The 16,253-nt window shown below is 41.7% G+C and overlaps 1 protein-coding gene across 2 annotated transcripts; it reads right to left on the bottom strand.

The window, feature by feature from the left end:
• Nucleotides 1-5,113: 5,113 nt before the first annotated feature.
• Nucleotides 5,114-13,279, bottom strand: LLPH (LLP homolog, long-term synaptic facilitation factor). Of its 2 annotated transcripts, none has more exons than XM_025926814.2 (3): nt 13,129-13,279; nt 10,813-11,032; nt 5,114-5,730 (listed from the first exon to the last, which is right to left on the bottom strand). In XM_025926814.2, exons 2-3 carry the CDS (start codon nt 11,015-11,017, stop codon nt 5,552-5,554), a joined length of 384 nt encoding a protein of 127 aa, XP_025782599.1. In that variant the 5' UTR covers nt 11,018-11,032; nt 13,129-13,279; the 3' UTR covers nt 5,114-5,551. The 2 variants fall into 2 exon arrangements, with proteins under 2 accessions (XP_025782599.1, XP_025782600.1); XM_025926815.2 differs by lacking the exon at nt 13,129-13,279 and adding an exon at nt 12,107-12,288.
• Nucleotides 13,280-16,253: the final 2,974 nt, after the last annotated feature.

Here is a 16,253-nt window from a genome sequence, read left to right as displayed (position 1 = left end):
TGTACAATGATACACAACACCCAAGTTAGACTATGTAAAGGTTTTGCTGATATTGAAAACTATAAAGACACAATGTGAGAGTGAGAGAGTGTTTCATAAGATAGCATAATGCCAAGACAAGTCATTGCTTTAGGAAATTAAATCCACTCTGCATATTATAAACTTAATGTATTAGAAAACTGTGCCATTCTTTAAATTAAAATGCGAAGAACTGTACCCCATTCATTGTTTAAAGCAGATGTTTGTAACCTTCTTCCATACTTTAAAGTGGAACTTACAGGAATAAATACCAGACTTAACGTACATTAACAAATTTAAGATTTTGGATTTTGTTAGTTCCACCAAAAAGGATACTTAAGTCTGTAATTGTGCAGCACCAAAAGACTATCAAGGGTGAGATAAGCATACCACATTTCAGACGGGGCAACTTCCCACAAGGCATTTCTTAGCTAAAATGATGATAGCAGCTTTCAACCCAATTTCTAAGTACAGTGTTTGAATCCATTCTGCTGTGTTCCAACCAAGTGCCTGTCTACCCCTAGCGTGTCAGAATAGTACTCCCAAGGCTGCCTGTTCCAACTTCCAACACTTTGGTCAGAAGGTTCTTCCTTGGATTGACTCAAAGTCCGTCTCTCTGAAGCGTCCCATCAGAGGCATTCATTCTACAGCCTGGGGCAGCCTTGCTCGCAACTGATTAGGTGCCTAACTGTGAGCAAATACACTGGCCTCTTCCAAGCTGTTCCCTCATCTGAAAACTGGGGTAAGAGTAGTGATCCCACAGCATCGTCTTAAGGATTAAATAATATAGGTAAAGCACTTAACTCGGCATTCCCTAAACGTGGGTTGTTATCATAACTATCATTCTGCCAAAAGAGTCGTATGTGATATCACATTTTTCTCCTGCTCTAAAAATAGGTGAAGACCTCTGGCATTCAACGCTATCAAATTTAAGGTTTTGGGTAGGTAGGCACAAATCTCGCCCTGGCTCCCCTGCTGCCTGAGGGCCCTGGGAGCAGCAGAGGGGCCTTTGACCTGACATGAGTGCTTAACAGCTCTCCATCCACCTCCCTCCACACCCAACATTTCCATGTAATATTCGTACATGTCTGCTACCATGGCATTTGCGGGGAAAAAGAATTCCACCTTGTGGCTAGCATGAATTTCAACTGCTCTGCCAGGTGGCATCAGAAGTTAGTCACTTAGCTAGTAAGCTTAGTCAACAGCCCAACATCTGCTTCTCAATTGCAGTATTTATAAATTTGGGAATTCCTTAATGTCTTTGGATTCCTCCCATTTACTTTGTGGCTAGTGTTCACTGATCTGAACTACACACCCCTAACCCTCAAGGTCACAAATAATCCATTTCAGATATTTAAACCAAGGCACTTATAGCCAGTTATTTTTCATTCTCCACCTCTCAAAACTCATATCCCAGATACGTAAATCTAAATTTTGAAAACACCCAAATTCCCTCATAAAGCAAATATATTCTGCTGCATATTTATTCTCGGCAGTATGTGGACCAGTGGAGGAAAAAACTGTACCTACAATGAATGTGACACTAGAAAAAACAAAAACAAAAAAAAGATGTGCTGAAAACCACTACTTGAGCCTGCCTTTGAGCTTCAGCTACAGTTCACTTGACTGCCCTGAGAGCCTTGGTACCACAGACTGTGGGCCACACCTTTAGAACTGGGTCAGCCCATTCCACAGAAGCACTACCTAGAGAATTCCAGTCTGGGTTAGGCTGAGATTTGAGAAGGGGTCTATAAACCCTGAGCCTCCAAAATGGACTGAACCCAACATAGTTATTGCTAGGAGGATTAACTGAGTTAATACTTTGACTGGAGAGTTTAGGATTAAATCATTTTGCCCAAGGTCTATCTGACAAATAACAAATAGATGAAAACAACTTTGATTCTCCTTATTTTAATTTCTTAGAAAACAAAAATAAAAGAGGCACCTGGGTGGCTCAGTTGGTTGGGCGTCTGACTTCAGCTCAGGTCATGATCTCATGGTTCGTGAGTTTGAGCCCCACGTTGGGCTGTGCCGACAGCTCAGAGCCGGGAGCCTGCTTTGGATTCTGTGCCTCCCTCTTGTTCTGCCTCTTCGCTGCTTGCACTCTGTCTCTCTGTCTCTCTCTCTCTCAAAAATAATTAAAACATTTAAAAAAAACAACAAAAATAAAATGTTACATTCAGTTCCTACTGTGACTTAGCCCACGCTAATTCCCAAAATGACTTGATGTTTACCTTGAGCTCCATCTGGTGGTTTTACAGCAATTCTCTGGAAAACATGAGTTAAATAAATGACAGATTCTAAAAAAGATTAGCTAATCATCTAAAGGATTAAGGGACCGTGCTATACTTAGTTGATGCCCTTTATGAATAAAGCAAGAAGTGACTGTACTCCTGCACTCTTTTTGGAACCTCGGTCTAAATTTGCCGCCACACTTTAGAGGTGGGAACAATCTTGCTGGAGGTGCAGCTCAGGATGCCTTAGAAGCCCCAGTCATACCTGAGTGCCAAACCCTTTCTAACAGCCACCTTTCACCGGTGGTGTTTTGGTTTCTTATCATTAACTTTTAAGCTAAATTCTGAAGAGACAAATTTCATTGACCGGACAAACTGAAGTGAACATCCTGACATCGAGAGGCCCTGGATGAGAGCTCTAAGCTCCTACCACTGGAGTCAAATTAGAAGTCATCAGCCGCAGAAAACATGAACATATCCCTGATATTGGCCTCTGACCTCAATTTAAAGAAAACCCAGCTCTAAAATACTTGACCATGGTGTTAAATTTTATATAAGCACTAAGTGTGCAACATCAGTGATGCAGTCAATTGCTATGATGGAATGAAAGGTAAACAACTTGGGGCACCAGGCTGGCTCAGTCACTGGAGTACACGACTCTTGATCTTGGTGCTGTAAACTCAAGCCCCAAGTTGGGTATAGAGATTACTTACAAAAAAAAAAAGGTAAATAGCTAGTGTATTTAGGCTGATATTGTCAGCGGCTTAATTGGTAAACATTAGCAACTTTTTATTTCAAGGATAAACATTTATGTATTTACTTTTTCCTCATAAACTATTTGTTGTTCCTAACTATACCAAAAGGCAAAAAGGAGGAGGAGATTTGAATCTTTAAAATTTAATGACAGGAAAATCTTAAGGTGGTTTTATATACTAGACTTTTCTCAATTTACTCAGTGATTAATGGATAATTAACTGAAAGGTTAATGGATAATATTTAAATACTTAAAATACATTTTCTCAAAAGAAGCTAATAGAAAATAGTTGGAAAATAAAGTGTGCTCTTGGTTTTGGGGGTAGATTCCCGCAGTTCATTGCTTACTTGCAACACCCAGTGCTCATCCCAACATAATAGATTTCACTTTTAACTTGGTTTTCCTCAGAAGCTAACAGCCTCTTTGGAGTAGAGGCTCATAAGGTCAAAACTTCCTAAGTCTCCCACCCCATGTCCCCAGCACCTGGAAAAGTTCCCAGCACATAGTAGGCACTCAATAAATATTTGTTGTTCCAGTGAACATGTAAGGATGGTCAAGAGGACTACTGTAAAATTCCAGAGGGAATACAAAGTTTAAATTGCTTAACTAGGGGCACCCGGGTGGCTCAGTCAGTTAAGCATCTGACTTCGGCTCAGGTCATATCTCACGATTCATGGGTTTGAGCCCCGAATTGAGCTCTGTGGTGACAGCTCAGAGCCTACAGCCTGCTTTGGATTCTGTTGTCTTCCTCTCCCTCTGCCCCTCCCCTGCTTGCACTCTGTCTCTCTCTCAAAAAATATATATAAACATTAAAAACAGTAAAAAAATATATATATATAAACATTAAAAACAGTAATTAAAAAATGGCATCAATTGTCAGAGCAACCATCAATATAATGCAGTTTTTTTTTTTTACTCAATATAGGGGCACCTGGGTGGCTCAGTCGGCTGAGTGTCCAACTTCGGCTCAGGTCACGATCTCACAGTTCCGTGGGTTCAAGCCTTCCATTGGGCTCTGTGCTGACAGCTCAGAGCCTGGAGCCTGCTTCGGATTCTGTCTTCCTCTCCCTCTGCCCCTCCCCTGCTTGTATTCTGTCTCTCTCAAAAATAAACATTAAAAAAAAATAAATAAACTGCTTAACTAAAAGTAAACTTAAAAGAGTAAAATTAGTAAACTGTAGCAAAACAGACTTCACAAAAATGATTTCATTTACCAGGATTTCCAACAGTAGAGCCTTCAGAACAATAGTTTGAAAGAGTCAAAGTTAAATAGGTTTCTTTGTTAGATCTCTGCAAGACCATACTAAGCTAAACACTGTGAACGTCCAGGTATGTGGTAGTTCCCAAACTGATGTGACTATGAAATATATTTTTCACCACACATGTAGAAAAACTGGTTTTTTTAAAAAATGTTTTAATGTTTATTTATTTTTGAGAGGGAGAAACGGAGTATGAGTGGGGGAGGGGCAGAGAGAGAGGGGAGACACAGCCTCTGAAACAGGCTCCAGGCTCTGAGCTGTCAGCACAGAGTCCAACGCAGGGCTCAAACTCACAAACCGTGAGATCATGACCTGAGCCGAAGTCGGACACTTAACCGGCTGAGCCACCCAGGCACCCCCAGAAAAACTGATTCTAAGAAACATAGTGTGAGGAATGTTGTGTTATATTAGGCTACATAATATAAAAACTGACATTAACTAGTTCCCAGGTTGTTCTCTCTCGTAAAAAGATGGAGGCTATTAATTTGTAGATGTTAATATTCTACCTAAAAACTTAAGACTTTTTAACAATTTAATTGCAGATGGTCTTCTCTCCTACTAGAAAACCTTAAGGACACATGAAAGAAAAGCACTTCAAGATCTAGACAAAATATCTTTTTTTTTTTTTTTTTAATTTTTTTTTTTTCAACGTTTATTTATTTTTGCGACAGAGAGAGACAGAGCATGAACGGGGGAGGGGCAGAGAGAGAGGGAGACACAGAATCAGAAACAGGCTCCAGGCTCTGAGCCATCAGCCCAGAGCCCGACGCGGGGCTCGAACTCCCGGACCGCGAGATCGTGACCTGGCTGAAGTCGGACGCTTAACCGACTGCGCCACCCAGGCGCCCCTAGACAAAATATCTTTTATTCTGAATTAAACAAAATCAAAACTCTAAACAAGTAGTGCTTATAAGATCCACTGACATATTTTTAGTTGTGTAAGTTTTCTTTAAACCTGAATTAGCTGAAATGTGTCAGTATAATATCTTCTTTTATCTTTATGGAGACCAAACAATTACAACCACAGTAACACTTAATAGAATTTTGAAGTCTGAGAACCCCTGCACATTGGACAGCATCCAATTAAAATACCAGTGTCGCTTTCATTTATCAAAGAAAATATTTTATCAAGCTCCCAAAACAAATTTGAGGAGTTAAGCTGGGTTTGAAGAGAAAGGCCAAGTTAAATCTGGAAACACAGTTTTCATTTGGTGAAAGCTGAAATCCACGTATACATTCTAATCGAAGACCTGTCCCATGTAGGATTTTTCAAATTTTTAAAGAGTCTACCAGGCCAAACCCTTTGCTGCCTTTACTGCTTTTGCTTTGCTTTTCCCCTTCCCTTTTTCTCGCTTTGCCTTCAGCCTTTTCCTTTGTCTCTGGTTCATCCATATGGGGTATTGTCCATGCTGGTCTAGAAGACTCTTTTTGTTTCTCTTAATATCAGTCTCCATCTTCATGTCATCTGAATAAAAAACGAAAACTATTAACGCTCATGAATAAAGAAACAATCTTGTGAAAAAGCATGTTAATGCAATGAGAACATCAGAACTGAAAGTGGTCTGAGACTACAAAAGAAAAAAAAAATCCCTTTTTCTATGGAATGCTCTTTGACTAACACTGAAAACTCCACACAGCGCATTCAATGGACTCAGACATGCTCTCATGGGTTCCTACAACCATGAAAGACATAAAAAGTATTTGTGAGGAACTAGACATGTCTTCTATTTAGTCACTAAGAGACTTTCTGAAGAATGCTGTCATGACTGTCCTTTGCATTAGTAAAAGTTAAACAGAGTCATTTAGGATGCATGGGTTTGAGTTACTGCAAGAAGGGTAAGTATATGGCTGGGAGCAGAAGTGGGTTACAAGAACATTTCTCAGATTAAGTGCTTTCTTGAGCTAACTAGGACAGTTGAGCCTATTAAGTGTACCCACACTTTTAATGGACAGGCCTTAGAAGTAAATGAACTATGAAGAATGGCTGGCCACTTCTAATGAAGTGTACTCAGAAGAGGAGGAGTAGTAAGCAACAAGCTTGTGACGGGCAGATGACAAAGGACAATCAGGATGGGGGCGCCTGCCTGGCTCAGTCAGTAGAGCATGCAACTCTCAATCTCAGGCTCATGTGAGTTCAAGCCCCACGTTGGGTGTAGAGGTTACTTAAAGAAAGAAAGGAAAAAAAAAAGAAAAAAAGAAAAGAAAAACTTGGATATAAGGTTGCCTGGCTGGCTCAGTTGGTAATGCACACAATTCTTGACCTTGGGGTCCTGAGTTTGAGCCCCATGTTGGGGGTAGAGTTTACTTTAAAAAAAAAAAAAAAAGTGTATTAAAAGAAAAAAAAAAAAAAAGAAAGAAAAATGAAAGAAAGAAAAGCCTGGATGTACACTGGGGCTGACACTCTTATCCAGATAACACCCAGAGACCAGCAATCTCCCTGACAGGGAGCTCAGTGCAACCATGCTGTGGTACATCTATCACCAACCTTATCTACTGTGAAGGACAGGCCCAGAATGTCCTCCCATGGGAACTTACCAGGGTATACAAGGTCGTGCATGATCACTACCACCTGACACTGTATTAATTCGTTTATCTGGTTTACTTTCAGTCTCCTCCAATACAATGTAAATCCCATCCGGATGGAAGCAATTTCTGATATTCATCATTATTTCCTCAGTACCTAGAATAGTGCCTTCTGTATACTAGCCATTCAATAACTAGTTTTTGAATGACTGTTTTAGGTGCCCTTCTAGGTTCTGGGGATATGGTGGTCCAAATACACTCCTTGCTGTCATGGAGTTTACAATATTCCGTTGAAGGGAGAATAACAAAGCAAACCGCAGCCTGTGTTAAGTGGCTTTTTTAAGAGAAGCACCAGAACCGCACTAAGTAAGACCCAGTAGGCTCTGATGAGCACACGGAAAGACAATGAGATGTTTTAATGATGTGAATGACAATAATTTGCCTTATTTATTCTAAAAAGATCATACTGGGGCGCCTGAGTGGCTCAGTCGGTTGAGCGTCTGACTTCGGCTCAGGTCATGATCTCGCGGTTTGTGAGTTCAAGCCCCGTGTCGGGCTCTGTGCTGACGGCTCAGAGCCTGGAGCTTGCTTCAGATTCTGTGTCTCCCTCTCTCTCCGGCCTTCCCCCACTTGCACTCTGTGTGTGTGCCTCTCTCTCCATCTCAAAAAAAATAAACATTTAATAAATCAATCAATCAATCATACTGTTTGATATGTCAAAAATGAATCAAAAGGTAGTGTCTGGGTGGCTCAGTCAGTTGAGCATCTGGCTCTTGATTTTGGCTCAGATCCTGATCCCAGGGTCCTGGGATCCAGTGCCACATCGGTATCCACAATGAACGTGGATCCTCCCTAAGATTCTCTCTCTCCCTCTGCCTGTCCTCCCTTGCATGTGCTGTCCTCTCTCAAATTGGAAAGAAAAAAAAAAAGTATCAAAAGGGAGCAAATGCTGAAGAGAGAAGTAAAACAGGCTACCATCTTGGTTCAGGCAAGAAACAATAGTCATTTTAAAGTGATAACATGAAAGGAGGAGGAAAATGGATATAGATTCCTGCTGTATTTTGGAGATATTCAAGATGCGCTAATGTTTTAGAGGTGAGAAATAAAGGAAAAAGGGATCAAGGTGACTATTAGGTTTGTGGCTTAAGTTGAAGGAAACAAAGTAAGGGGAAACACAAACCTGAGGGCAGAGATGAGCAACCACACTGCAACCAGGCAGATTACTAAATGGAAAGACTCCCCCACTCTCAGTTCTATCCCCGTTTAGTTCCTGAAATATTCCAAGGAGGGTAGCTGGACACTGCTGCAGGCAGATGAGAGGATCCCTCTCTAAGAATGATGCGAGAAAAGACCTAGGTTCTGACATACATCCTCCACAACAGAACCTTCTAGGTTCAACCCAATCATACTCCAAGTCTAACAGTTGATAAGTCCTCCCCCACACCTTGTCCCCACCTCCCCTGCCAGCATCCATTCATCATTTTAGTGCTTTACTTTTAAATATAAACAACCATTCATTACTAGGCTTTGGAGAAAGCCTTCATTGTGAAAGAGAAAGACGAAAAATAAAGGAATGCAGGGGGTGGAGGGAAAAAAGAATTCAAGAAAATAGACAAGGCAGAGTAGATCAAAAATTTTCAAACTATAATGAAAATCCTCAGTGAGATTAGAGAACATATATCCATTAAGAACCTCAGGCTATAACAAAGAAAGAGTAAAAGAGAAAAAAGAACTCAGAAATTAAAAATATAATAGCAAAACTAAACAACTCAAAATAAGAAATAAACAATAAAGTTATGAAAATCAGAAAGTATTAAGAGAAAATAGAAAACAGGAGAGAAAACTACAGAATACATTAAACAGACTCAAAAGCAAACACTCAAAAAGCAAATAGGCATCTACCATCCAAAACATATAAGGAACACTTACAATTCAACAAAAGGACAATCCAATTTGAAAGCGTCCTGACTGTTGATTTCAGCTCAGGTCATGATCTCAGGGTCATGAGACATCAGCCCCAGCATGAAGCCTGCTTAAGATTCTCCTCCCTCTCCCTCTATCCCTTACCGGCTTGCCAGTGTGAAAACAAAAATGAGCAAAGGACTTGAAAAGATCCTTCTGCAAAGATGATATGCAAATGGCCAACAAGCATATGAAAACATGTTCAACAGCGTTAAATGACTGAAGAGATGCAAATCAAAACCTCAATGCGACACCACTTCACACCCAGTAGGATGAGGCAATTCTAAAAAGAGAAGGAAAAAGGGGGAAATGGCTGCCTGATACAGAAAACAGTAAACAGAATTATCAACCGACCCAGCCAACTCCATCCATAAGTACAAATCCAAAAGAAATGAAAACATGTATTCAAACAAAAATGTGTACACGAACGTTCACAGCAGCACTATTCACAACGGCCAGAAGGTGAAAGAAAGCAACCCAAAATGCCCACCAACCAACGAATGGATAAACAATGTGTGGTATGTACATAAAACGGTGTATTCTTCAGCCTTGAAAAGGAAGTACTGATACATGCTACAACATGGATGGACCTCAAAAACATTAAGCTCAGTGAAAGAAGTCAGACACAAAAGGTCATATGTTACAGGATTTCAATTATATGAAATATCCAGAAGAGGTAATCCATAGATACAGAAAACACATCAGTGGTTGCCAGAGACTCAGTGAAGGGAAGAAGAGGGAGACTGTTTTATGCGTATAAAGTTTCCTTTTACGGTGATGAAAATGTTTTGGAAAAAGAGGTGATGTTGGACAACGTCACCAACGTACTAAATGATAATGAATTCCACACTTTAAGGTAGTTAATTTTATGTTATGTGAATTGTACCTTAAAGACAAAAAAAGAGCAAATGGGCAGAGGCAGTACATACGAGGAAAAAGAGACAGCAAGTGTTAAGAAGTTTCAAGGAGAGCTGAAATAAAACAGCAGATTGAGAGAAACGGGAGATCAAGGGAAGGATTTTTCTTTGTTTCCTAGAACATATTTATGCTGTTGGAATGACCCGGTGAAGAAGACAGACTGATAAGCAGGATGCAGGCGTATAGCCCTTGAGAATGGAGAGGATTCAGAACACAAGCGGAGATACGGGCCTTTGAGAGAGTAATATTAGCAAGAGGGAAAACTTCTAGGACTGGAAGGCTGAGGATCACTGCTCTCTTCCTCGACCACTGGACACCACATAAATACACTTCTATTTTAAGAGCCTGAGTATTATGAGTGCTTATTTCAGTTTGCTGCCAAACTGTTATATGAGGATGCGAAAACCAAGGAGTCCTTTCCTGTGCTGAAGCTAGTAATATACACAGCCTCTAACTTTAGACTGTGATTAAGACAGGTACCTAGCATCTGTCAAAATCAAATACAGGAAACTTTGATTTGTTTTAGGAAAATAATATAACGGCATATAACGATTCTCTGGGAACTAGATCTTACAAAGGATAAAACGGAAAACGATCTGCTATCTTGCCTAGTCCCTGACTGAATGATACACTCTTCCAACAAGGATGGGTCTACGTTGTTCGTCAACTCCTGTTATGCTGTATTTCTGACACACTTAGGCTATTGTATAAGCCTGAATACCCTGAATAATCCAAAACATGCCTATTCACATGAAGTGCCTTTAAAATAGTTTAGCATAGAATCTCTAGCAGCACTATAAGCCTTCAAAGAATCAAATGGACATGGCAGGAGGTTTGTAGGGAAGCATGTGCAGGAAAGAGTGGAGGACAGTCAAAAAGGGAAAAAGAGTCACAAGAGGAAACTGATAGAATTATTATTAATTTTTGTTTATTTATTTTGAGAGAGAGAGAAACACAGAGACACAGAGAGACAGAGAGAGAGAGAGACAATCCCAAGCAGGCTCTGCATGTCAGTGCACAGCCCGATGCAGGGCTCGAACTCACAAACCGTAAGATCATGACCTGAGCCGAAGTCAGACACTTAGCCTAGTGAGCCACCCATGCGTCCCTATTATTATTTTTTAAACAAAGCACTTAAACTCACCTTTTTCATCTTGTACCACACATTCAGTTTTCTCTGGACAATGTTTAGGTGCCACCACAGTTGCTATCTCTTGAACATCTTTCATTAAAACATCACTATCTATTTTAAGAATACTTTTAAGTCTGCTGAGTTCCTTTGGGGCATTCTTTTTTCTCTTTTCGGCACGCATCTTCCTTTTCCACTTACTCCGTAAGCTTTTAGCCATATTTTACCTGGAAAGCTGACAGAAATACATACACAAAAGCAAAAATTTATACTTTTAAAAAAAGAAGGGCAAATCCTTGGAAAACCAGGTCAAAAGGTATCTCTACAAAACATGAACAAACGAAAGGTAACACACTTCACTCTGTTCATGATTTATGATGGCATAATGCACAAATTATGGGAGAATCAACATTGCATATACAGCCATTAAGTAACAAGAGCACCAAATCAAACTCCCTGTGGTCACTGGCAAACTGTAAGTCAAGCCAATTCTGAAAGCTCCTGGAGTTTCCATACAAGATGCAGAAACTGAATTTCCCCCAAAATGCAAAGAGCATCATCACCTTACATTTATGCAACAACTTACAAATTACAAAATGTTTTTATAGGTATCTTTTAACTTGACTGCCTCTGAGCTTATAGGACACCTTACCCCAGTCTTCCTCATTATGCTCCCCTCAATTCAATCTACCTAATTTTTTTTTAACTGTTTATTTTTGAGAGAGAGTAAGCATGTGCATGGGAGGGGCACAGAGGGAGAGGGAGACAGAGGATCCCTAATAGGCTCTGTGCTGACAGCAGAGAGCCTGATGCGGGGCTCAAACCCACAAACCGTGACATCGTGACAGGAGCCAACGGTGGATGCTTAACCGACTGAGCCACCCAAGTGCCCTTCAATTTCGCTATTTTAAACTTGTCCATATCCACTCTTGCTGTTCATCTGTTAGCCCCAGCCCTAAATCCTCCAAAAGGCAGTTAGTGTGAGCTTTTAAAAACTTAGAGCTTTCCATAGTCTTTCATGGAATTCTTTAATGATATCCCACCTCATATTCAAGATCTACAAGACTATTTGTGACTTTCAACTCTATTTCATCTCAGGCTCCAAGCTCCACCCCATCCCCAAGTACCAATTACATCGGAGAAAAAGCTCAATCAGTGACAACCCAGGCACAGTATGGGGAGGTGAGAGGGAATGGGAAGGAAGGAATTCTAGGTATTATAAAGGGTTAGGAGGAAGGCTTTTGAGAGTGATTTATAACACAATCTTGATTGCACTGATGGACGTTTGTATACATATATCAAAACTTACACTGGGATGCCTGGGTGGCTCAGTCAGTTGAGCATCGACTCTTGATTTCGGCTCAGGAAATGACCTCATGGTTGATGAGTTCCAGTCCCCCTCAACCTCCATGGGCTCTGGGCTAACAGCGACAGCTTGCTTGGGATTCTGTCTCCCTCTCTCTCTGTCTTCCCCCTGCTCTCTCTCTTTCCCTCTCTCAAATAAACAGCCATAAAAAAAAAAAAAAAAACTTATATTACACACAATAAACATGTGCAATTTAACAGATCATACATCAATCAAGCAGTTAAATAAAACGTTAAGACATGATTTTGAAACAAAAAAAAAAAAAGAAAAAAATTTTTCAAAGTCCAAACTATCTCCACTTTAGCACCTTTACAATTTGCTGCTTCCATGCCTGGGAATGACCTTCCCAAAGCTTGCTCCTTCACTTAAGTACCACAGAAAGGGTTTCTCTGACGACCCCCCCCCCCGCCCCGCCTCGTAAGCTTCCCTTCTACTCTCCACCACACCATCCTTTTCTTTCCTTTTAAATACGTATTACATTCTGAAATTTAGTTTATTTTCTGTCATCCCGGGGGACTTCGGGGACCCCGAAGGCAGGCGCTAACTAAATGGGTCTCGTTCACCACTGGATCCCCCAACGCACGGCGCATTTGTTGAATGGATAACTAACAGTTAACAGTTTGAGGACCACAACCAGCAACCACAAACTCACGGTCCCCCTGCCTACAACAATCCAAGCCTGCGAGGGGCAAGAACAGAGGAGTTGCGGTAAACAACTTTGAAGGCCCAGGTTAACCCGAGCAAGACTACCGACAAAGGAGGGCTCCACCTCGCACAGAGCACGGGGAAGCCCGAGGGCCACCACCAACACCACAGGAGACTCTCGTTCCTGACGGAGGGCTGCGTCTCGGGCCGGGCTCAACCTTGCCCAGAGACGGACCGGGCTTGAGATGAGATTCTCTACGGGCGACAGTTTAGATTCCCAAGTCCCAGGCCCCACTGGACCCGGAAAGCAGACAACTCACCAGGAAAGTCAGAAACTCGCAGATGGCACGCAGACCACGCTGACCGGAAGCCTCCACACTTCCGCCTTCCTGCCGGTGCCCTCCACGCACTCCCAGGAGCCCCGGACGGGCGCGCTGCATGCCGGGAGCCAAGATGCCCCGGAAGGCCTCGAGGGGCAGGGCCTTCTGGAGTCTGGCGCTGACGCACTTCCTCCCTCTGATGGGAGAGCGGTTTTAGGAGCTTGGCTCCTCACCTGTGGGTTCCCAAAAGGGATTTGGACATTGCGGAAAATCCGGACGGCTGTTGGGGCGCCAGCTAGACCAGTTTCCCGATCGTGACCGGGGTATCTCCGACACGCTGACACAAACAGTGATCCTGGCCAGGTGACCCTGCCTGCCCAGTAGTGAGCCCAGAGTCTCCGTTTACATCTCAGGTCCCACATCACCATTCACACGATACTCTTGGATTTCCTTAGACTGAATCGTTCCAGACACGTGTTCTTCTAGAAGGGAAACTGAAATCTTTATTTGCAGCCCTTACGTTTTCCCATCACGGGTGATGATCTCACGTATGTACACATTTGTCAAAACTTACCTATTGTACACGTTAAATGCGCGATTTATTGTATGTCCATTATACCTCAATTTTTTTTTAACCAAAAACCCTCTCCCATCCCAAAGACAAATTCAAAAGGTAAAATGATCATACTGATTCAGTTCAACCAATTTTTACCTGGCTAACAATAATTTAATGTAAACCAGACATAAGTCTTAGGTGATGGTCACAAACACCAGTTTATTATTATTATTATTATTATTATTATTATTATTATTATTCTTTTACATATGCTACTAATAGCATAGGCTTTGGAACCAGACATGTCTTGTGTTGCATTTTTGGTTCCAACACTTCCTTGTGAGTAATAAAAGTAAGTATCTCAGAGCCCGGAATGCCTTATCCATAGACTCCAGCTAATACATACAACCCAGTTGATCCTAGGTAGTGATACAGAGCTCAACAAATGGTAGCTTTTATAATTTTTTACATAACCTCAAACATGCACAGTACCGTTTCTTTTTTCTTTATTTATTCTGAGAGCGAGTGAGTGAGAGGGGCAGAGAGGGAGGAGAATCCGAAGCAGGGTCCCGGCTTTCAGCACAGAGCCAGAAGCAGGGCTCAATCTCACAAACTGAAATCATGACCTGAGCCGAAATCAAGAATTGGTTGCTCAACCAACCGAGCCACCCAGGGGTCCCACAGTACTGTTTCTAAACTGTTATTTCCCAGAGATTTATAACATATGCTAAAAAAAAAAAAACAAAAACAGGAAATTGTCTTTAATGAGGTCTAGTAAATTCATATCTGGTTGCTAGAAAAGGAAAGTTCTAAGAAAATTTGTGTGTACCTTCTTTCTTTAAATTTGTGTCCCCGAAGAAACCCTGCAACATATGGAAAGTAGTACACTCAGAATACAGCAGGCTTTTTTAAGTGGCTGACAAACTCTTAACATGTGATAAATAAAAAAGCAGCACACATTAGAAACCTGCTTTCTGGGGCGCCTGGGTGACTCAGTCGCTTCTGATTCTGTGTCTCCCTCTCTCTTTCTGCCGTTCCCCCACTCACACTCTGTCTCTCTCTCTCAAAAACAAATAAACATTAAAAAAGTTAAAAAAAAAAAAAAAACCAACCTGCTTTCTTTAAATAAGCCTTTACAAAGCAAGTGAATTTCTATCTTACAAGTTAACCATAGATCTTAGCTGCCTCTCCCAAAAATACACGTTCACATTGCATTTTAGAGAAAGCTCATGGGCAGTCCTAATTAACTGCATCTCTCTTAATAAACCAGGCCAAGGAGTGCCTGTGTGGCTCAGTAGGTTAAGCGTCTCCAACTTCAGCTCAGGTCATGATCTCGCAGTTTGTGAGTTTGAGCCCCGTGTCGGGCTCTGTGCTGACAGCTCAAAGCCTGGAGCCTGCATCAGATTCAGTGTCCCCCTCCCTCTGCGCCCCTCCCCCATTCATGCTGTGTCTCTTTAAAAAATGTGTAAATATACCAAAAAAAAAAAAGTTTTTAAATAACAAACCAGGCCAAGACTTGAAGACGCCTGGCACCAGAAGAGAGAAAAATTTACCTATTGTGAAAATGTCATGGTGTTAAGTATATTCTGCAGTACTAATACTTTAAAAAGCTGAATGGTGAGCTGCGTTACTGGAAAAAAAAAAAAACCAACTTGTAAATTTATGTTCCTCACCGGTTTGTATAAAAGCAGTTCTAACAATAAATAAGTGGCCTTAGTATATTTAAAAATCTATAATTAATTCCCTCATTCATACATTTGAGTATGCACTCTGTGACAGGCTCTATGTTGGGTATATGAAGATGACTGAAACTAAACTACCAGCTTCAGGAAACTTAAGGCCCCTGATGGAGGGACAAGGCTTACAGGTCGAACTGAACATTGCTTCAGCTCCCCTCCAGAGCCGGAAGGAGCCCCCTGGAATGGAGGTACGTGTGTAGCACTGAATACAGGCTAGGAAGTGGACCAGTTCTCCTTCTTAAAGGCATGCCAAACAAGCACCAGCCAGTAGGCCCTCTGCAGCCAGGCCTCTCCCATGGAACTCCCAGTCTGACCACTCACTCAGTGAGGACTGCAAAGCCTTCTGGGATTCAGACAGTGACGCCATGTTGCCCAGACCCCAGGTGATAGGGACTTCAAGGCAAAGCTCTACAAAGATGAACAGGCAAAAAGAGCCCGAGTTCCCAGCTGTTCCAAAAAGGCCCACAGCTGGCTGCTGATACCACTAGTCCCCAGAAGTGCATCAAGTGGATCAAAGCCTGGGGTGAGACCTGCAGAAAAAAAAAATGTAGGCAGGCAGACAGGGCCCACCGCACCTTTCCCAAGAATACATTCAATAGAAACAGCTCTCAGATACTGCTCTCTCCCCATTTTCCTCCTGCCTCTGGCTGTACTTTGTACCTTGCGTGTGGAGTTGCTGGTCACTCTGTCCAAGTCCTGCTAATTCCATTTTTTAAAGCATTTCTGGAGTCTGCATATTTTCACCTTTGTTATGAAAAATTGGACGTTGCATGCACCCTTTTATCCAGCAATTCCGCTTCTAAGTATATTTCCCTATCTTGGCAAACTCC

This window comes from Puma concolor, chromosome B4, assembly GCF_028749965.1.
Source record: "Puma concolor isolate L17-30 chromosome B4, mPumCon1.1.hap2, whole genome shotgun sequence".
NCBI classification, from domain to species: Eukaryota; Metazoa; Chordata; class Mammalia; order Carnivora; family Felidae; genus Puma; species Puma concolor.
This window is presented reverse-complemented; position numbering and strand designations above follow the sequence as displayed.

What these genes read in the sequence shown, in the direction of transcription:
- LLPH (XM_025926814.2), bottom strand. Translation starts at nt 11,017, where the DNA reads ATGGCTAAAAGCTTACGGAGTAAGTGGAAAAGGAAGATGCGTGCCGAA. An exon ending in TGTGGTACAAGATGAAAAAG is followed by an intron (nt 5,731 to 10,812) that starts GTGAGTTTAAGT and finishes TTTTTTATTCAG; the next exon opens with ATGACATGAAGATGGAGACT.